The sequence below is a fragment of the Bubalus bubalis genome, chromosome 15 (assembly GCF_019923935.1).
Source record: "Bubalus bubalis isolate 160015118507 breed Murrah chromosome 15, NDDB_SH_1, whole genome shotgun sequence".
Lineage (NCBI taxonomy): Eukaryota > Metazoa > Chordata > Mammalia > Artiodactyla > Bovidae > Bubalus > Bubalus bubalis.
This window is the reverse complement of record NC_059171.1, coordinates 57188839-57212105: the sequence shown is the minus strand read 5'-3', so window position 1 is coordinate 57212105 and position 23267 is coordinate 57188839. Positions and strand designations below refer to the sequence as shown.

The 23267-nt window shown below is 39.2% G+C and overlaps 1 protein-coding gene and 1 long non-coding RNA gene across 6 annotated transcripts in view; one reads left to right on the top strand and one right to left on the bottom strand.

Annotated features, from left to right (window-relative positions):
- The window catches only part of TOX (thymocyte selection associated high mobility group box), a 313399-nt gene that overhangs the window by 30482 nt on the left and 259650 nt on the right, over positions 1-23267 (bottom strand). For all 5 annotated transcript variants that reach the window (XM_044928750.2, XM_006043079.4, XM_006043080.4 and 2 more), the window contains 2 exons: positions 13610-13840; positions 2017-2097 (listed from right to left, as the gene is read on the bottom strand). In XM_044928750.2, coding sequence (XP_044784685.1) covers positions 2017-2097; positions 13610-13840 — 312 coding nt within the window. The remainder of the gene's footprint in view (positions 1-2016; positions 2098-13609; positions 13841-23267) is intronic.
- On the top strand, positions 7446-8685 carry LOC123329490. Its single transcript, XR_006544992.1, has 2 exons — positions 7446-8075; positions 8388-8685. It is a non-coding gene; the product is annotated as an uncharacterized LOC123329490 (long non-coding RNA).

Sequence of the window (23267 nt, the reverse complement as noted above, 5' to 3'; positions counted from 1 at the left end):
CAACTCAGTGCTGGACAGAGAAGATTCTCCAAAGCACTTCCCAAAGTCAAACTTTCACCCAAAGAAGGTTATGGTCACTGTTTGGTGGACTGTTGCCAGTCTCATCCACTACAACTTTCTGAATCCTGACAAAATCATTACATCTGAGAAGTATGCTCAGCAAATCAATGAGATGCACTGAAAATGGCAACATCTGCAGCAGGTTAACAGAATGGACCCAATTCTTCTCTACGACAATGCCCGACTGCACATCACACAACCAATGCTTCAAAAGTGAACGAACTGGGCTACGACGTTTTGCCTCATCCGCCTTATTCCCCTGAGTTCTCATGACTACCATTTCTTCAGGCATCTCAACAACTTTTTGTCAGGAAAACAACTTCCACAACCAGCAGGAGGCGGAAAATGCATTCCAAGAGTTTTTGAATCCTGAAACATGCCCTTTTATGCTACAGGAATAAACAAACTTATTTCTCTTTGGCAAAAATGTGTTGACGGTAATGGTTAATATTTTGATTAACACAGATGTGTTTGAGCCTAGTTATAATAATTTAAAATTCATGGTCCAAAACTACAATTACTTTTATACCAACCTAGTAGTATTGGACCAATCAAACCCTAAATATTCATTAGAAGGACTGATGTTGAAGCTGAAGTTCCAATACTTTGGCCACCTGATGCAAAGAGCTGACTCGCTGGAAAAGACCCTAATGGTGGGAAAGACTGAGGGCAAGAGGAGAAGGGGACAATGGATGATTAGATAGCATCAGTGACTCAATGGGCATGAGTTTGAGCAAACTTTGGGAGATAATGAAGGACAGGAGGCCTGGTGTGCTACAGTTCAAGGGGTCATAAAGAGTCAGACACAACTGAGCAACTGAACAACAACAAATAGTATTTTGCACCTTGTTTTTCTGCTATAACTTTACATACATGCTATGAATTCTTTAATTATACAGAAATTTGTAATGGTATCAGCAGAAAATACAAATAGCTTTGAAAGGATTTAGAAAAATTAGAAAGTGTAAGATCCATAGTGAGGTAATACAAATAAGGCAGGAATTTTAAGGTTAAATAATAAATATTCAGTTTTCCCACAATGTCATACTTTAGAAGTGGAACAGGTTGTGTGAGACCAACAGAGCTGAAATTTCTTATGCATTTGTATTTTGTGGTCCTTTTTCTTCTGCACATCATATATTCAGTATGCATATTCCCCAAGGAAAACTAACTTACATAATTACTTTAGAGTTGTTGGAAGGGCAGTGGGTATTTGTGGATAAAAGAAAGTATTTTTCGTGGGTGAATGGACTAAAGTCCAGAGCCTCACCCATTGCTGAGCCAAATACCAGCCACATCTGGACTTAGGATGACACAGTGTCCAGTCTTCACAGCCTCAGCCTCAGTAGCCTCTGAGACTACTCCTTGAGAAATCTATACAGGGAAATATAGATTTAATAACCCAATACCAAACAGAGTTAACTCCTGAGTTTTTATTATAGCAAGGCCTCATCTTTGAGATATTCCAAAGCATAAAATATTTTTAAGGGGTGCTTTTATTTTCAAATGAAATGATGCATCTTCCCCCCCCATCTGCTTGCTTATTTTGGCAGGCATACATCCTAATGATGTTGTAATGAGGCTACAATTAAAGACAGTTGCCATCTTCTCAGCAAAGACCAATGGGATGGGGTCGGGGTGCTGGGAGGGAAGACATTTAAAGAGTGGAATGTGGTGAAATAGAGTTGGCTCAGGATTAAGAACGTGCTGCAACTAACCCACAAAACAATTAATCCACAGGCAGGCAACATTACACTAAAGGCCCAAGGGATGCTGTTCTGGTCCTCTAGGTACGAACAAATATTTCTATAACATACAGCTTTGCTTAGGATTTACTTTTTCAGCAAAGGAGATTGTGCAGAAATGCTGAAGTAATCTTTTGTGCTTTCAAATGACCATCATGGTCTGAGACGAGATGGCCATAACCTGTCCCAAGACCACACGGTTGCATGTTACCTTGGACACCAGGCTGGCTCTGTATGCTGCTAGTTGCTTCAGGTACTCCTTCTTCGCAGCCTCTGTTTTCTTTTTATAGACCTGCAACAACAGAGAGTCTTAAATTAGAAACCGCATCTGCTTTTGTTTCCAGAGAAGTGCAATGCAGAATGATAATTATGTGTGTACACACACACACACACACACACACACACACACAGATATGATACAATAATACGTATCTCCCTAAAGATAGTGTTTTCTTACTGAAACAAGTTTTTAAGAAGTATAGCAAGAGATTAGATAATAAAAAGATTAACAATAGTAAATTTTCCCATTTTGCATAAAGCATATGAAGAGATATATCTGGGTTAGTCTGAGAGTGGAGGCAGTTGGTTTGGAAAGATACTATGGATGGAGGCTCCCAGGGAATCACATGTGAGTAAAGAAGCCATTCATACCTATATAAGGGGCAGATAATGTTATAGTGCACTCAAATCTTGACATATATGGAGCTTCCCTCATAGCTCATCTGGTAAAGAATCTGTGAAAGATACTATGGCTGCAAGTTCTCAGGGAATCACATGTGAGTAAAGAAGCCATTTGTACTTATATAAGGGGCAGATAATGCTACAGTGCACTCAAATCCTGACATATATCTCCTTGCTAAATACAAAAACAAGGACAGAATTCAAAGATGATCAATAAAGTTCAACATGCTAATCACAGAAACAGTTATGGAATTTGCAGGTTCATCACTATTTTAAAGTTTTGTGCCTTGAAGTTCTATTTTCAAAGACTCAGCAATCAGTGATGGCAGTTAAAGTCACATTAGGGAGTGGGCTGGGGACCCTGAGTGGCCACAGACTGCACGTGTGCCATGACGCGTAGCCTGCTCTGGTCATGCCCTTTCCAGAAAACACAAAAAAACGCAATGGATGGTATGGATGTGTGGATGCCTCAGTGCGAAAAGGTAAAAATGTTCTGAATTGAGTTTCAATTTACAGCAGCTTTTCATTTTTCATAGGAAATCATCTTGCAAATACAAGTAAAATCATCCTAAATTGAGCAAAAGTACTGAAAAATAACTTGCTGGTAGGCTAAAGGTCACGTCACTAAGCTAACAGAAAAAAAGTTATTAGAGTCGAAAATGAAAGATAAGCAAAGTGAACACACCTTGTCTGCTACCATTAAGGTAATTCTTTCAAGGCTTTAGAGCCTGCTTTTGTCAATCTTTAGAAATCAGCCCAAAAGAACAAAATATTTTTCACCATTGGATGCATTTTCATCAATACGACTATTTTAAATTTCCCACATCTTGAATTTTACAGCAAGGAATGAGGCTTGGCTACTACTTTGTAATGCTGAGCTCAAAACCAGACACAGGCCAGGGTGAAAAGTGGCTTTAGAGTTAGTCAAAGTATTAAATATAAATTATGTGTAAAGACCAAATATCTACCAAAGTCGGCAGCAGAAGTCAATTTATGGTTTCTGATGTGGAAGGTGGTTTGCTGAGGCCAGTCCCCGACTGTGAAATTTAAGGTGTGAGAAATATTACCTACTCATAAATATTTTAATTAAAGCAGAACATTTTACTTAAAGTAAACAAATGAGTAACCTTGTCAACAGAATTATAAAGGACCCTATGAAATGAATGTGCTCATTGTTTTCCCTTAGGGAGCGCTTCAGCCTAGTCTTTCATATTTGGCATTTTGGTATATTATAATAAAGGCAACTATAATAAGGCAATTATGAATTCATACAATAGTATCACACAATCATTGTGTCATCTTTATAATACATGGAACTAAAGAAATTTAAAAGAAATATTTTTGGTAAGAAGTCAATTAATTACAGGAAAATTAATTCAATTACAGGAAAATTCTTAATTTACTGAGCTAATTTTATTGGAAGTCAAATTCAGATTCTTTTTTAGACACCCATATATGAAAACAAATAAACACTAAATTCCAGCAAATGTCTTTGAACAGTATGATTCATGTATATCATATGCTTTGGTTCAGTCAGAATGAGAAACATGGAGCTCTCTTGCTTTTTGATTGATTTATTTCTTTCTTCAAAGACAGATTTCTGTTTGTAGTTCTCCCTCCAATCTCTTCCCCAAGACATACTTTTTGTTATGAATGACCTTAAACTGACAATGTTTACATTTACTTTTCATACCTTAAAACTGTTTCGAGAGGGTTTTTCTCCCACACAGACAGAAATCCTATTCAGGACTTTGAAGCAAATATTTAACAAAAATATCTTCGATGGTAGTACGCTTTTGTAAACTTGAAGCATTTCTATTACGTTTTTTATTCAAATGTTACTCTAGGTGACCTCCTTGGGCAGCTAACTGGGGTTCATTTAGCTTCCAAAGGCAAATGTTACACACGTGGGTCCACAGCATTGCCTGAAGCCTCATTTTCTACGTAGCACAGGTAAGACGGTGTTCAGATGGCCTGACTGTAACATCTATCATCCTTCTTGCCCTTGGTTTCTATAGAAAAAACAGCAGCATTACTACAGTGGGGCTCCCAGTGGTTAACATCCCACAAGGTGTTAACTTTCCTGAAATTTGTTTATTAACAACCATGGGAGAAAGGTGGCAGCTCCGTGTGTTTCAGGCTGGATGTATGCCCCCTGGTTTCAGGGGAGATCGATGTCATTATGGGATTCCTGACTAGCATTCAGAGCACCCGGTTTCCTCCAGATGGCTCCCTATCGGCTATTGATGACCAGCTATGTGGGATCATCCTACACGTGCCTAGATACCACTTTAGGAAAGAGGAAACTCATCACGTCACATTACATGGCTTGATGGGTCTGCTCTTCCCTCAATAGCTGCAGATCTTCAGAGGGAGGATTCAAAGGGTGGTGATTTCAGGAGGTATGTTTCTGTAATTGTGTCTAAAGGGGGGTGCCCTGGATCAGAATTAAAATCTGAGGTGGCTTCCCCTACAGTAATTTAGAACCTCCACCTTTGAGAACTAGCTAATGGCTCAAATATTATTCACCCTGTATGTCCTTGTGATGCTACCTTCTAAACTTGCACAAGGATGCTTTCTGAATCCTGTATTTGATGCAGATGTCTGAAGAAGGACCTCAAATATATGAGAATGATAAAAAAAACATGTAAGAATTCCACGTACTGAAATTCTTCCTTTAGAACAGATAATTAAAAATCATCAGTAAAAAGTTCCACAAAAACGTTTCAAAGCTCTATTTATGGATGGAGAAAAGTCTTTCACTTGCAGAAACCAAAGATGACGCTGACTGCATTTGCAATGAGCAGTCCACTGCAATGATCAAACCTTCTAACCTAGGGGATGGGTCTGATTTACATCAAAGTTAAGTTTGGGAAAGAAATGGTCCCTCTCTCTCTCTCAGGGAAAGACAAATATTTTAAAGAAATGTGATTCACACAGTAAATATTAGTACTCAGCTGAACTACAAAATGGCTTCCAAATGGTCTACAGCTGTTTGAAATAAAGTGCAAAGTTGGCCAGATGAGGATTTAAAAATCATAATACATCATTTATCATTTTCCCCAGCTCATCCAAACACTTTTGAATTCATCCTGTCCTAACTTAGTTAGTTGCTGTGGTTTGTTATTCTAAGAAAGCTACCATACCCTATTTAAGGATTGCATCTCAGTGGTTAAGTTAAAACATATATAATGGCTAAACTAAAACAGACCTCAAATGGCAGTTCTAGAGAATCCAAATTCTGTTCATGTAACCTAGTGATTCTATGAATCATTTTTTAAGTTGCACCACATTCCAGCATGTATACACATTTTTATAAGCGAATAATCTCTAATTAAAATCAGCAGTTCAGTATCAGTGACTATGGATGCACTCAAACAGAAAACATTCTAATACAACCTGTCATTTTGCTTTTTTCACTTTCTGCTCCTTCCCCAAACAATCCATCTAACTTATATAGAAAAGTAAAATCTTATAAATACCATTTAATTCCTTCTTCCTTCCTTCTTTTTGGCTCTGGTCCTTAGTTAATCTCTAGTTGTAGTTTATTTCAACTCTTTGCAGTAATAATAAGAAAAAACACAGTTCTTCTAATTCTGGATTTTATTCAAACACTACAAAACTAAAGGCACTTTTCTTTTTGGTTAACTTCAAATGCAGTTTTTCCCCAGTATAATTTCATATTTATAGAAAATGCTTAGAAACATGGTTATGTAAGAAATAATAATTTAATCTCATTTCTCTGTAATATACAGTACTTGAGAAATTAACGTTTGCAGCATCTTTGAATGCTATTATTATTTAGGACAGTTAGAGCAAGTGCATCTGTGTTTACACAGAACTTAGTCCTTAAATGCAGTTAAATTTCCATTTGTGTAACTTGCTCAGCGTTTTCTTAAGCATTCCAGAACTCAGAGAACTTTATAAAGTGGTATTCAGAGAACTGAAAACATTATACAACATGACAAAAATTTTGCTATTGATTCTTTTTGGGATCCATCAAATGCAAACACATTGTCTACACAATAATGGGGTAACCTGTTTCTGGAATAGTAGAGATCAGAAGCAAGCTCTTCATCTGAAAATATGGCTGCAAAATACATCTGTCAGTTTATTAAATGAGGATGAAAGAGTGTAATGTCGTTCAATTATATTTAACAATATAGTGAGTATCTGTTATGTGCCTGCATGGTGTGAGGAACAGAAGCTACAAAAACAAAAAAAGTACTAAAATATGCTTCTATTGTGTGCGTTTTTTGTGTCAGGTATATATATATACATGTATCTAATCAAACTGGTCTGGTATCTGAGATTTATCTCTGTTTACGCAACAGCCCCTCCTGGTTGCATGCGATCTCCCTTGCATACCTCATTCAGACCCCCAACCACAGGGCAGCCCTTTTAGCAGGGCAGTTTGGCACATAGCAGGTGCTCGGGAAATGCCTGTGATAGAGTGTATAATCCCTGGTCTCAGGTTTCTCCTCTGTGAGTCAGCATGGGTGTGGTACTCGTGGCAGAACACCAAACTGCATCTTTTAAATTAGGGTGGGCATCAGTGGGGACAGAGGATTTGGTATACAAAGAGGTAACCTGCCCTCCTGACACATGTTTACTAATAATACACAAAGCCCAATGGACTTGAGTGAGTATTATGTTCAAATTCTCTCCCTTCTGACATCATGGAACCATTCAAGTGAAATGTCTGCTCTCTGTATATCAGCACGGAGTATTTCCATGTGTACTCTGTGTATGTATACCCAGGAAGGTGTGCCACAACCTCATTTATGTACCAATTAATTATAGGTATATATACCTGTGATTTAGAAATAAAATATGTTCACCATTGGGTATAATATTTCCAACTGCTGTTTCAAGTTTTTATGAATATTAATATAAACTTGCCTCACCTTCTACAGTTTTTAAATGAACAATCGTTTTATATATCTTTTACACCTAGCATTAAAAAAATTGGAGAAAATGCATAATGTTTATAAGGAACTGGCCAAGATAAACACTTGTGTGAATGCTATGGTAAAACAGGATTTTAGTTAACCTTAAGTATTGTTGACATAAAATCCAAATTTTATCATAAGATACGGGGAGGGTGTGGGGGAAGGCCCCAGCAGCGCTTCTGTAGTGGGTATTTGAGCACCAATGAGGAGTAAATGATTTGATTCCGTGGGCTCAGAGGATTTGTCAGCTGCCTCGTAAGTATAATTCTGGCTCTTCATATCCCTGCTGCTTCTAATTTAGCAGGACAGGCTCATAATTGAAGCAAATTAACTATTTACACTTGCCACTTCTACCAGGGGAAGAGGACACAGCAGCAGGAAAGAATGAGCAGGAAATTACATTCTTCCCACTTGTGTCAGACCTGCCCTTATATAAACACATTAACAGTAATTTCATGAGGCGTCAAACATAGGAATAAATACTGAGGGATGAAATAATGAGGTGCTGCTATTGAGCTGAACTGCTATGGCTAATATCCTTGGATATGAATTATGCATCCTGAAAGAAGGCATATGTTACAATATTCAAACAGTTTCCCTGCAAGTGATATCTGCTCATTAGGCTCTGGATCTCAAGGTAAACCTGCTCTCTTCTCCCACGACAGGGCAGCATTTACAAAAATATGCTCTCTGGGCACCGTGGGCTGTGGTTTCTCCTGAATACACCAAACCCTGAACAGGCCTTCCACTCCATTTTTAGCCTAACAGCGTGTTTATTTAGCTCTTTGGCTGAAGCTTTAAAGCCATTTAATGTAATGTAAACAAGAACATTTTGTTTGTAATTTGCTAAATGTATTACAGCCCAACTGTGTCTCCAATTAGGAACTTAAGGTTCATTTAGTAATTTACATCTGGTTCTGATTTAAGGTGACTTTCCTTTCCCACTTAGGAGCTGACTTTCCGCGGCTAAAAAGGAACCAAGAATGCTTTATAGCTCGTTGGACCGATCCCTTCTGCTTCAAAGCTGGACGGACTCTTTAATTTAGTGGGGTTTGACTTTGATGACCAGAATCACAGAATTCAGAATAATAGGGAAATATAGGAAATTCACCTGGACCTTCATAAACAAAGATGCTGAGGGTTGCTCAAACTCCAAGGAGTCTCATATAAAGGGCATGATCTTGTTACATTATTATTTTTCTTTCTCTGTAGGTTCCAGTCAATGAAAGATAAATAGCAAAGACCAACATCACCGTCACACTTATGTTTTATTTCCTTTTCTCTAGCTGGTGCCTTTTGGAAACGACTTACTGTCTCTGAACCAGGCTCTCCACTGTCGTAGGATTCGTTAGCATTTAAAACCTTCTGTTGGAATCCCAAACACAATCCCACTCCCCTTCCAGATTCAGCCCCATCTTCGAAAGTATTCAAATGGAGACTCTGATATGTGAAGTTTGTTCAGTGGCTTTGGTAGGAACAACTCATAAGGGAGGTTTTGTGTTCCTGGAGGATTTTTATCACTTCTTTTAGCTTCCTTTTGATTTCTCTTCTTTGAGAGATTCTTTACAGAAATCAAAGTACATATAGTTCCTCCCTTTCCAGGGCTTCTGAAAATAAAGACCTGCCCATCTGCAGTGGCTTCTTAGCCCCGCCTAGACTCCACAAAGAGGAAGCATGTGACACACACAGACACAGCAGCCCCATTAGTCCTGTTCCCTCTGGCTGGCAAGAAAACATTCAATTGTAATCTCACTAATAGCTGTTTTTCCTTAAATATTGTAATTTTCTGAGCCCCTAATAAGTCATCAATAATTTTGCCCATTTTCCCCAGTTTGTGTTTATATTTGGAGCTGTTCATAATTGTGGGCTATTATGACAACGGGATTTCTGAACAATGGTGGTGCATGAAATCCTAGCCTTCTCCTTGAACCAGCTGCCTACACAAAGCCAGCAGCATCACGTGGGGGCTGTTCTGCAACATGCACATTTGTCCTAAATTTTGAAGTTTAATGGTCTGCCTCTAACTGGCTCCAGTAACATTCCTTTAAAAATACATAGCAGTATGTGTGCTCTCCAATTTGAATATTAAATGAGAGTAAAATACAATTAAATTAAGTTTGAAACAGAGATATTATGTTGGCACCATGAGTCAACATAAAGGGGAAGAACAGGTGGTAATACACCATAATAACACTTTTGGATATTTTGCTGAAATTCTCTTGATGCCCAAAACGTGCATTCTAGGTGGGCATGTGCGCTTTGTGGGCAATTCCGGCAAACTGTAAGAGAGGGGCTGCCACGTGGCGCACGGCAGGCCCAGCTGATGCAGTATGTCCCTTCCATAAGCGAGGCATCTGCTCTCACTCACTGAACCCTCTCCCTGCTTGTCCCTGGGACGGACTTGCACCTGTATATGTCAAAAACCACCCTTTTTTACATACTCTGTGGTTTCACTATCTTTATTATGCAAGATCATCTTTTAAGAGGAAAGGATAAGCTATGCTGAACCCCTGTCAAGTCAAAGGAACATAAGGCATGGGGTCAAACTATCTCAAGTGACTCAAACTGATCCCAGTACCTTGTTTTGGTAATGGTGCTTGAGTGTTAAAATACTAACTTCTCTATTACAGAAAAAGTTACTTCTATTAATATATCTCCCTAAGTAATCTTAGAATAATTTTTTTAAACAACTGCACTTTGATTATGGAAATTGCTTTATAATACTCAGTGAGTTAAATAGGGTCTGTGCTATGCTAAGTTGCTTCAGTTGTGTCCAACTCTTTGTGACCCCATGGACTATGGTCAGCCAGGCTCCTCTGTCCACGGGGCTCTCTAGGCAAGAATACTGAAGTGGGTTCCCATTATTTCCTCCAGGGGAGCTTCCCAACCCAGGGATCGACATCACATCTCTTAGGTCTCCTGCATTGGCAGGTGGTTTCTCTACCATTAGGGCCACCTGGGAAGCCCCCAAATAGGGTCAGCTATTATATAATCTCATTTTTTATTTATAAAACACATTCTTCAACCCCCCAACTATTTCTATTAAGAGAGAACCCAAAGACAGACTCATTACAAGTTACATATTAAATTGGAAACAAAAGAGAAAGAGGAAAGTGTTTTGTTATCACAATATACAATTAAAAAGCCTTAAGTATTATGTCATAATTGTGATCCTACTTCCATTAGAAAGGCTCAGAGCTGAGTTTGAAAGGCAGAATGGGAGAATGGGAGTCATTTCTCTTTTTAGCATGACACTGGAGGATAGTGACTCTCATATTCTTTGGGTCTGTAAAGACCTTACCTGGTCAGACCAAAAATGTGGAATATTATCTCAGTGTTCCCCTCTTGCTATAATAAAAATAAAAGACCGTATTATAATAGAATTAGTGGGGAAATTCTGAAGCTTTATATTTGTTGCCTTGAGGAACTACCCAGTTTTCATCATAAGAACATTATTCTTTTCCACTAGAAACATGGGTACAGGCACTGACCTTGAATTGATAATGTAAAGGATTTGATCGTGGGCTAGGAAAGAGCTGTGTAGACCTCCCCCATTTAAGTTCCTCTAGTAAATGTGGGAAGTAATTAGGAAAAGATACCCAGGGTTAGAAAAACAGATAAGAGGAGTCAGATCAGTGGTAGCACTGGTAACTGAAATTTCTTGACATAAAACCAAAGGAGCGCATGTGAGCCTTTGAGCAGCACCCCCAGCTCGCTGCCAGGTCACAGAAGGGATCACTAATGTCCTCTGATTACAAGTTGCCATCACAGTTACTAGGGAAGGCAATCACCTTCTGGATGTCTCCTCTGGGAAATTCTATCTCACAAAGCAAGAGTTTATAGCACTGAAGCCTGGCCCCTATCCACGACTACACACAGGGGCTGTCTGAGCAGGGAGAGAGGTACGTGCTGGTGCCCAGGCCAGGGCAGAGCAGGACAGGGGTGGGCTGGGGTTCCTGGTGGAGGTGCACTCAGTTTCTCAATCCGTGAATAAGCCCCGGTGTAGAATTCCACCGTGCGTCTCCAGCGTCAGTGGGGAGCCACACTTTGGCTTTGGGAGTGTGAGAGCAAACTGATCCAAGTTAGGATAGAAACCGGCTCTGAAGTCTCAAAAAACTACATTAGGTTTTCAGTGGAATCACAAAATACAGTGTCAACCACTCTATTTGTGAGCTGGGTATTTAACATTTCCGTGGTACGGTTTCCATCCTCAGAGACGACTCTTGTAGCAGAGCTCCACACGGCAGGCCTGTGCTTTTCTATGAAGCCCTTTGCTGGGACTGGCAATCTTGAAAAGGACATAATGTGTAGAGATTTCAGACTGTACAGGACACCTTTGACTTACAGTCAGGGGGGGTTGGAGAGAACTGGAAGAGTAGGTTCAGCTAATGTTTTGTTAGCAGCTGGTTTTACCATTACAGCTGTAATTGTTTTTATAAATTGGTTAGAAAAGAACTGCAGGTTGAATGATAAGTTCTAGTCACAGTGTGTAGTCTTAGACAAATCAATCAACGAATGGGACTCTGTCTATTCTCAGCTCGCCCCCACAGTGCCTAGAAAAGTGCCTGGGGCACACAGTAAACACTCAATAAATCTTTGTGAATGGATAAGTGACTGAATTTATCTCTCTGGCCCCAGTTCATAACCTGCAAAATTCAGAAAACAGCATCTATGAATACTGTGCTGAACAAATGAAATAAATCATGTAAAACTGTTGTTAAAATATAAAACACTATATACATTGTAGATGCTGACAGATACTACGATATATAGGTTCTTAGAGATGTATGCAGGTTTGAGATGTTCTCTTTCTTACATACTTCCCTGGACCTGAGGAGGAGAGGTAAAAGTCTCTGTTAAGAATCCAGTATGAGACTAACCCATCATGAATGCAGTTCATTATTCTGTAGTATCTAAAGCTGCATCCACTTCATCCACATCCAGTGACTGAACTTTAATGATAATGCTTGTCTAATTTTTCCTTCATGAAATGAAATTCTAGATGGTGACAATGGCAATCTAGTCCTGGAAATCTAGAAATCTGCGATCAATACTGCTTCTTTGTTGAAGTGGGTTCTGTCTATTCATGGGCTTCCCTGGTGGCTCAGACAGCCTGAGAACTTGCCTGCAATGTAGGAGACCCGGGTTTGATCCCTGGGTTGGGAATCCTCTGGAGAAGGAAATGGCTAACCACACCAGTATTCTTGCCTGGAGAACTCCATGGACAGAAGAACCTGGCGGGCTACAGTCCACAGAATCGCAAAGAGATGGATAAGACTCTTTCCATGATTCCCATCCTCCTTAAGACCTTCTGGATGACTTACACTGTGGCTGAGATACAAAGTGTCTCATGCCCCTGCTCCCCACCAGTGTGGTCCTCAGTCACACCATGGCAATCCACAAGAGGAGAAAATAATCAGGTATCTGGGCCCATTTAATACAGCCTAGCAATATGGTACAAGAGGGATTGAATAACATACTCTAGCAGTCTTTAGGGAATGGCTAAGGGTAGAGATCCTTAAATTCGAGGTTCATTTAGCAAAGAGCAAAGAGAGTTTTGATGACAAAAGAGTAAATGCTAAGTGCTGAAGAGAGGTGTGGACAGTTTTCAAAATGCTTTTAGTGTTTTTTTTTCTGTCTTTAGGATCACATTGGCAGCGTTAAGGAATGAGGTAATCCTGGCTTGGATATGTAGAAGCCCTTCCAAAAGTAACTACACCATATAAACTTTGAAACAAAGGAACTAAGATGCTATTTATAACAGCAATAAAGGAATGTAAAACCATGTCAGAGTCCCCTGAAGTCTGGTTCTGGTGGGGCCCATTCTCAGCCTTAGCTCTAGTATCCGAGGAATTCACCCAATGACCAGGCTTCCCAGGTGGTGCTGGTGGTCAAGAACTTTCCTGCCAGTGCTGGAGGCATAAGAGACATAGGTTTGATCCCTGGGATGGAATGGCAACTGACTCCAGTATTCTTGTCTGGAGAACCTCATGGACAGAGGAGCCTGGCAGGCTACAGTCCGCAGGGTCATAAAGAGTCGGACATGACTGGAGCTACTACACACACACACACACACACCAGCACACACCCAACGACCTCAGAAGCCATTTCTTTAGGATGCACACACTTTCTCAAATCATGTTGAATCATCCATTTTGTATCTTTTCTTACCTGTTTTTGCTCTTCACCCAAACCATCCCACATGGAAGCCACAATTTTAGAAACTTCACCAAAGGTAGCATTTGGATTTTGGCCCTTGATGGCAGCCTGAGTATCCCGGAAGAATAACGCATAGGCAGACACTGGCTTCTGTGGCTCATTAGGGTCCTTCTTCTTCTTCTTTTTGGGGGTTTTTGGTTTTTTCCCCATGTCAGAGGCAGGTCGTTTCTCTCCACCATTGATCTGAAATAAAACAAAATCTGAATTATAGAAGAACTAAACAAATTTAGGGGCAGATTGCTCTTCCTTGAAACTTACCCAGGTATACTCACCCATACACATCACACAAACACAGACATTTCTAAGGGCCACTTGGTTTTGTTTTTTCTGTTTTTCAAGCAAAACTTCTTATTTCATGTAATTTTCATATTCATCCTCTTCCAGCCTAATTTACATAGCTTTAACACAATCTTACTGATTCTCTTTATAATACTATTGTACTGTTAGATATTACACTTTAACTCTATCAGCTTTGCCTTTTTCTCCTGCAGGAACTGAATGACGAGCAGCACTGTGATAGTCAGCAGGAGATTCCTCCTGTAGTAACCCCACTGTATGAACAATCCAACCTGCTTTCTTTGGGGGAGTTTATCCTTTTCTTCCTAATTATGATTTTTTTTTTTGACTGGGCTGGGTTTTCCCACTGTGGGCTTTTCTCTAGTTGTGGCGAGTTGGGGCCACCCTCCAGTTGCGATGTGAGGGCTTCTCACTGTGATGGCTTCTCTTGTTGGGAAGCAAGAGCTCTTAGGCGTCTGAGCCTCAGTGGTTGTGGCTCCCAGGCCCCAGAGCACAGGCTCAGTAGTTGTGGCCCACCGGTTCAGCTGCTCTGAAGCCCGTGGGATCCTCCTGGCCCAGGGACTGAACCCATGTCTCTTGCATCGGCAGGCAGACTCTGCATCACTGAGCCACCAAGGATGCCCCTAATTATGATTTTTAAATGATAGTGGGCAACATATCCAATGAATAAAGTTGACTGGCTCCTGGTGTTGCACTTAGGTCTGTGGAATGCTGCTGGGAAATCCTAGTAATGCTCATGGCTTAGAATGGCATAATCCAGACCCTAGGTCAGTGCTGTCCAATAGAACTTTCTGCTAAGGGGGTAAAGTTCTAAAATCTGTGCTATTCAATATAGTTGCCACTAGCGACACATACCTAATGAGCATAGGAAATGCAGCCAGCAGGAATAAGAAACAAAATTTTAAATTTTATACAATTTTAATTGCTTTAAATTTAAATAGCTAAATGTGGCTAGTGGTTACCATATTGGAGACTGCATCTCTGGAAACTAGACTCTCAAATCTAGACATTTCTAGCACAGCTTTAACACTCAGTTTAAGGAAAGATTCCATTTCTTCCCATTGTCCTTGAGTATGAATATTTGGATAATCAATTAAATTGTTATTCTGATGCAAGTGGGAAAAAAATACAATGTATTTTAGACATCTGCATTTGAACTTGGATACTAACTAGTTAATATGTGATGTCACTTTATCAACATCTGTAGAATGAGATGTCTGGGCTACAATTTCTTTCTAGTTCTAGAATTATGTGAGTCTACCTGAGTACTGAGTGGTGCTGTCTCTGGAGGAATCCTCTTTCCACCTGCCCCTCCCAGCAGCACAAGGCCCCATGCGCCGTCCCCTGGTAAAGCCACCATTATCAGGGGGGCTCTGCACCACCACTTCTGTGGCTGTGATGGCCGTTGCTTTTCTCTTCTTGGCAAACATGCACTAGGTATCTTATTCAGATAAATTGCCAGGCAAGGTAATCTGTGTGAAACAACAGCCACCATTGGATACGAATGAGCTCCTGAGAGGCTGGTGGATGTAACATCAGAAGATCCACACTCACGTCCTCTGTTTAGCTGTGAAATCTTGGTAAGTTACATTATTTTTCTGGGCCTCCATTTCCTCTACTGCAAATCAGTTGCAGTGCCATTGTGTGATTACTGAGATGATATATATGTAATATGGTTAAAATTTTAAAATGGTATTCAGATGTTAATTATGACACAGTAATAACTTTTTACTGAATGAATGGAAAGAAATGACCTCAACACTAATTTGTGATGCCATATGGTCATGGCTTAAAAGATATGCCCTGAGAACCAGAGACAGGAAAAACAAACAAACAAAAAAAAAACTAAGCGAATTCTTTGGCTTTGTCTTTAGTTAAAAAACTATGGAATAGATTATTATTTTAAAACTGTCAGCTGAAGTAGATAAACAACCCTTTGGGGACAGGAGGCTCTGAACCTAGCAGACAGACTGACATAGATCAACACTAGAAGGTGACTTCCCCAGGAAGGGTTTCAGGTGATCCTGTGAGATGACTGGTCCTCAGGTTAATGAGCCAAAGGACAAGAATGCTGGGACTGGACTGAGCGGATACTGGGCAAACTGGAGTAACGGCTCTAAACTAAACACGTAGGTAAATATGACCTCGATGCTCATTCTCAACGGTTGACTGTTAGAATCACCTGGGAAACTTTTAAATAATACCCTCATGTCCAGGCTTTAGCGCTATACTGATTAAATCACAGAGTCTAGGAGCAGGAGACACTGGCTTTAGTCAACCTTAACTCTACTCCTCCAACTGCCTTTTGATACTTCAGACATGCAACAAACAGACAGGCAAACCTTCTCTTCGCCCCAAGGCTACACAGAGCCACAACTTTTCTTCTCTTCACAGTCAGACTCCTCCACATGGTTATGCTGACTGTAGGCAACTCACTGTGCCTTCCCATCACTTAGGCTCTCAAAAAGGTCACCAAGGACCACAAAGATAAATCCAGGGGACTTTTCAGTCTTCCCCTGACTTGATTTCTCACTGCGAGTGTCCTGTCTCTTCCAAAGCTCATAGTCTTCAGATTTTATGCCTACCTTGCCTTCCTCACTGTTTCTAGAATCATTTTTAGGCCCATCCTCCTCTACCTGGCCACTAACTGATAGTGTACCTGACTTTTTTTTTTTTTTTTTGCTGTAGACTGTCTTCTCCTGTGAATTTTTATTTAGGGAAGCTCTTAAGATGCAGGGTTTCCAGTAACAATTGTGGGTGGATGAGTGTCAAGTTCATTTCCTCTGAATTTTGAATGCGTAAAAACCATTGCCATTTGACATCTTTATCTTCTTTGTATGCTTTATAATTTCCAAATTTTCTAAACATAACTATTTCTATATTCAAAACAATAAAATATTAAGAAGAGAAATAAAAAGGATTCAAGAAAGACCATAATGAAGAATGCTAAAAGTGAAAGGATCATGACATTGGAGGTCATATTTCATCAAGAATTGGAATATGTAGACAATGGGAACACAGTGTATGAAAATAAATGCTTATCCACATGGAATATTTACCTGGACTCCCTATAAATTTTAATGGAAAAAGTTTCACTTTTCAAGATTTCAGATCTGACACACTGAAATCTCCATGACTGCAGATTATATCAATCTTTGTAGAAAATAATCAAATGTCAGTTATATAGAGAAATTTCCTATGACTCACTGCAAATGTTTTTATTAAAAGATTTCCCCCGAATAATTTAAATTGTTTCCCTATTCCACTGTCTAAAATTGTGTTTGAACGGCTGATCTTTATGCTTCCTTACTTTTTTTGATTTATTTTTTTATTGAAGGATGATTGCTTTACAGAATTTTGCTGTTTTTTGTCAAACCTCAACATGAATCAGCCATAGGTATACATATATCCCCTCCCATCTCCCTCCCCATCCCACCCCTCTAGGTTGATACAGAGCCCCTGTCTGAGTGTCCTGAGCCATACAAGAATTCCCACTGGCTATCTATTTTACATATGGCAATGTAAGTTTCCATGTTACTCTCTCCATACATCTCACGCTCTCCTCCCCTCTCCCCATGTCCATAAATCTATTCTCTATGTCTGTTTCTCTACTGCTGCCCTGTAAATAAATTCTTCCATACTATTTTTCTAGATTCTGATATGTGTGTTAGAATATGATATTCATCTTTCTCTTTCTGACTCACTTCACTCTGTAAAATAGGTTCTGGGTTCATCCACCTCATCAGAACTGACTCAAATGCATTCCTTTTTATGGATGAATAATATTCCATTATGTATAGGTACTACAACTTCTTTATCCATTCATCTGTCAATGGACATCTAGGTTGCTTCCATGTTCTAGCTATTGTAAATAGTGCTGCAATGAACAATGGGATACATGTGTCTTTTTCACTTTTGGTTTCCTTGGGGTATATGCTTAGAAGTGGGATTGCTGGGTCATATGGTGGTTTTATTACTAGTTTTTTAAGGAATCTGCATATGGTCTTCCATAGTGGCTGTATCAATTTACATTCCCACCAACAGTGCAAGAGCGTTCCCTTTTCTCCAGCATTTATTGTTTGTAGACTCTCCAGCATTTATTGTTTGTAGACTTTTTGATGATGGCCATTCTGACTGGTGTGAGGTGATATCTCATTGTGGTTTTGATTTCATTTCTCTAATAATAAGCGATGTTGAGCATCTTTTCATGTGTTTGTTAGCCATCTGTATGTCTTCTTTGGAGAAATGTCTGTTTATGTCTTGGTCCCACTTTTTGCTTGGGTTGTTTGTTTTTCTAGCATTGAATTGTATGAGCTGCTTGTGTATTTTGGAAATTAATTCTTTGTTAGTTGTTTCATTCACTATTATTTTCTCCCATTCTGAAGGCTGTCTTTTCACCTTGCTTATAGCTTCCTTTGCTATGCAAAAGCTTTTAAGTTTAATCAGGTCCCACTTGTTTACTTTGTTTTTATTTCCCTTACTCTAGGAGGTGGGTCATTGAGGATTTTGCTTTGATTTATGTCATTGAGCGTTCTGCCTATGTTTTCCTCTAAGAGTTTTATAGTTTCTGGTCTTACATTTAGGTCTTTAATCCATTTTGAGTTTATCTTTGTGTATGGTGTTAGGAAGTGTTCTAATTTCACTTTTACATGTAGCTGTCCAGTTTTCCCAGCACCATTTATTGAAGAGGCTGTCTTACTTACTTTTTAAATCAGTATTTGGATGACATGGGGCACGTTTCAGATCTGCTGGATTCATGTGACACCCATGGTAGCAGGTAGGACAGTTAACCTACTACTGGAAAACGTGGCCCTCCTTTCTAGGGAGTCTCTGCAGAAGCAGGAGCACCGGCTATGGCTAGTGAGATGCTCTAAGCGTCAAGCATACAGAAACCACAAGCTACTGTTTTGACACAACACATGTAACTGTTTTGATAGCAACCCTATAGGAATCTCTAAACAAGTCCATGCAGCCAATAAATTTGGTTGGCTTTCTGGAGGCTTCCCCTATTTTCCTGGCTTGTCTTTATTAACAGGGTTAGCCAGATGCAGTCTTCTCCTTTAGAAGAAACAAGCATTTTATGATTTCTGCCTCCCTATTTTCAAGGCTTAGCAGACATCATTTATGTATTATGGAGGGTCACCCCGAGGCTTCACCTGTGTATCTGACAGTGTACCTGAGAGGCACCAAGCTTGAAGCCAGGGTGTCATCCTCCATTATGGCCAGACCACTGGCCAATCTCATAACATTACATCAGCTTTGTCTCTGTGATTTCTGAAAGTGAGAGCATGTTGATATACTGTCCTTTTATTTATTAAAAAAATTTTTTTATACTCTCCTTTTAAATACTCATGGTTAATCTTAGGCTGAATTATCTGTCATGCAAGAAAACTGGCATCTGAGTGGACTAATCTACAGGGCACACATAAAATATTTATTTCTTAAGATTCACTGCCTTTTCTTCAGTAATTCAATTAGCTCACTAAAACTATATTCTTAAATCATAATATTCTGACCACTTATAAAACTGCCCTCATAGAACCAAACTATGGCTTAAAATAATGGCGTTTCACCAAAAGCTGGTATAAGAGGAGAACACAAAAATAAAAATTATGTATTAAATAGTTTTAAAAAATAAAATATGCTTTGAAGGGAATCATTGTTATATTGCTCAGTGTTCCTTGCATAAAGGCTTACTGGGTATGTACAATGTCTTTGCTTTTAGAAAGCAATAAAACAGGATACAAATCCCCTGCTGTGGTTGGCTGTCTAATGCATCCACACATGTGGGCAGTGCTGTATGAAGTGAAAGGCTGTCTGCCACATGAGACTGGCCATTACCACCTGATATGGCAGGGGGCGGGGGGGGTCTGAACACTGGGCATTACCACCTAATTGTGGAGGTCTTATTTTTCATTTTGCATTTGACTTGTGTTTGGGAAGGTACAGAAGTGAGCTGTTATTTTAGACTGTATAATGAACTGGGAATTTTTCAGGCCTACTTTCTGGCTGTAGTTTCATCACGTATTTGAAAACCACATGATCATTTCTCATATACAAAACCTCCCTTAAGCAAAATATGCTGCTATAATTTGGATCCACTTACATGCCAGGAATGGATTGCATTTTGAAAGACACCTGGCTTTTCTGACCATCAACTATTTGGAATGAACACAATGATGATAAATATGATTGTGGTGAGAAAATGAGCTAAATGGATTTGTAATATGTCCCTGGACCTTAATTTTGAGTATTGTCTGAATGGATGAAAGTTTATAATTTTATGGCCTAATTTTCCCAGAGACACTGCCTACTGTAGTCTAGAGCAGTACTATCTCATGGAATTTTCTAGGAAGATGGAAATGTTCTCTGTACTGTCTGAAGGTAGGCACTAGCCACGTGTAGCTTAGTATGCTAAGCTAGAGCAAGTGAGGAACTAGATTTTTAAATTTAATTTTAATTAGATTTAAATGTACACAGTCACACAGGACTTGTGGCTACTGTAAGGACTGTACAGCATCACGTACAGGACACTGTTTTAGAGTATAACATTTCTAGAGTTACTTGGGTTCTAAGACTAGAAGAGTTAAATTTAATTCCAATGTCATGATCTTGACAATACAGATGGACCATAGAATGCAAAAATATAAAGTCTCCACAATGACAAGCACATTGAGAGTAAGAACAAGGCCCTGTCAATCTTTCCAACCTCACAACATCAGTATGGAGTCTTACATGCAGTGGGTCACCACATGTTTCCACCTGCATTCTACAGTGGTGGGCAAAGGCTTAGAATGACAAGGAAAAGGACATCTGAAACATATACAAAAGTTGTTTGAAAATCATAGCAACTAAGAATATGTCTGGACTGAGGCCTTACCTGTAATCCTTATTACCCATGGACTTGTTTCATGTTCTATTAAAGCTCCCAGGAAAAAATAAATACATACACAAATGCATAGACATACTACTCTCACAGTAGCTCTACACAGATATATGTGCTTCCTGTATTAACTTTTAGACTGATACCTATTTCCCAAATCCCTAGGGTTGTCTTTATGCTTTTGGTAATCCACCTCTGGTCATGTCTTATTGCTTAATTAAAGTGATGTATTTAACTTATTTATCACAATAAAACAATAATTTTCCACTTTAAAAAAGCAATGTGTTAATGGTGTTACTTAGATAGCACTTCTTAAGAATACAGAGTAGAGTTAAGACTCAAGGAAAGAGAATCACTGATATTGAAATGTCCCTGGAGAAGTTGGAAACGTCTATAAGCATATTTAAAATAAACTGCCGCGGTCCCAAAGCCTTTAATGGAGCCGGGAGAGCTGTTTAATGCACACTATCTTGCAGTAATCGCTGTAGTTTAAAATAGATTTTAATCAAGCACCATCTGCATAATAGGCTGAACAAACAACATAGAACTCCACTTATAACTCTTATCATATAAAGTAAATATTATAAAATCTTCGCCATAGAAACAGGGCATATTACAGCATTTTTTGTGATGGTACTGTAACTGAAAAATTCTGCTACTTAAATTCATTCTCTCTTTTCTTTCTAAACTATGCCATCTAAAATCCCCTTACGAGAATAAATTCAAATAAGCATGGAAAGTAAGTCATCTAGTTACTGTGAAATCAGTAAGACTTTAATACCTCTTTCATTTTACAATTGGGTTTATTATTATCATTAATAATAACTAATTCAATGACTCAAAACATCAGTTATAGAAAGCCATATATAAAGTGTTATACTCTTGAGATGATTCACAAGCAGAGGGCATTGTATAGGTTTCATAGCTTGTAAAACAGATTCATTTTTAGGGATCTTTGATTCTGCCAAAGATAACTAAGTATTGTTTTAGGATGACTTTAGCAAAAACACTCAGTGGCCTTATATAAGGTAAGAAATTTGGGCTACTGTCCAGAAAAATCACTTTAAAGTGAAGAAAAGATTTGACTATAACTACATACACCTGTTAGTTATGTTTATTGGTTTTGTTAGATTTATTTGGTCTTTTCTAAATTTACCTTTCTAGGGTGATACATTTACTTATTATTTTAGGTTAAAAATTCCTCTTGCCTCACAGAGAATGCACAAGCTATTGATACACAGTTCCCATGAATAAAATGCCAGGTAGGCACCTGTGTGTAGCCTCAGTTTAGTTCAGTTGCTCAGTAGTGCCTACTCTTTGCGATCCACTGGACTGCAGCATGCCAGGCTTCCCTGTCCGTCACCAACTCCCAGAGCTTGCTCACTGTAGCCTCACTTGAACTTTATTCCATGACTTAATCAAGGTATGCTCAATCATCTAAGAACATTTACACCCAGGAAACACCACATTGTAGTATAATTTAGCTACTTAAATGGATTTTAGGAACTATTATTTGGAATTGAGTACTAACTGGCTGCTTGACTGAATTACACTATTTTCCCCAAAACTGCTTCACTAATAAGCTCAATCTTAACCACTGCTGCTGCTGCTGCTGCTAAGTTGCTTCAGTCGTGTCTGACTCTATGCGACCCCATAGACGGCAGCTCACCAGGCTCCCCCGTCCCTGGGTTTCTCCAGGCAAGAACAGTGGAGTAGGTTGCCATTTCCTTCTCCAATGCGTGAAAGTGAAAAGTGAAAGTGAAGTTGCTCAGTTGTGTCCAACTCTTAGCGACCCCATGGACTGCAGCCCACCAGGCTCCTCCGTCCATGGGATTTTCCAGGCAAGAGTACTGGAGGGGGGTGCCACTGCCTTTTCCGGTCTTAACCACTGGGATACTTTATTTCTGATAAATGAATACATATTAGTTGCTCAGATCTAAGAAATTCTTAAAAGTATCATACATATTACATCATGTGAAGTGTTTAATAATTGTGTGATAAATACAGTTCAACGTGGGAAATACCAGGCTTTTGAAACTCAATTTTAAATATTCTGTCCTAATGCTAGACAATGTGACTTGACATTTGGTTCCAGCACTGCTTGATTTCACTCCACTTCTGTCTGCCTACCATTTTTACTTTATTCTAGAATCTTGTAGCCTTCAGAACAGTAGTAAATAAAAAGTACTTTTTAAGGCTTATTTAATTGTTCCTCTACCGACACCCTATTTTCTTTGAGGAAAAAAAAACCCTTCTCTTTCTGTTCAGTATGGTAATGCATACTAGATGAACTAGCAAATTAGTAAGAAACTCTTAAAAGCAAAAACAAGCAAATGCAAGAACCCGGAGAAGCAAGCAGAGCACTAAGGCCAACTTTCGTCTCGAAGACAGCTGCTGAACCTGGTGAAATTGAGTCAAAGTTACAGCAGA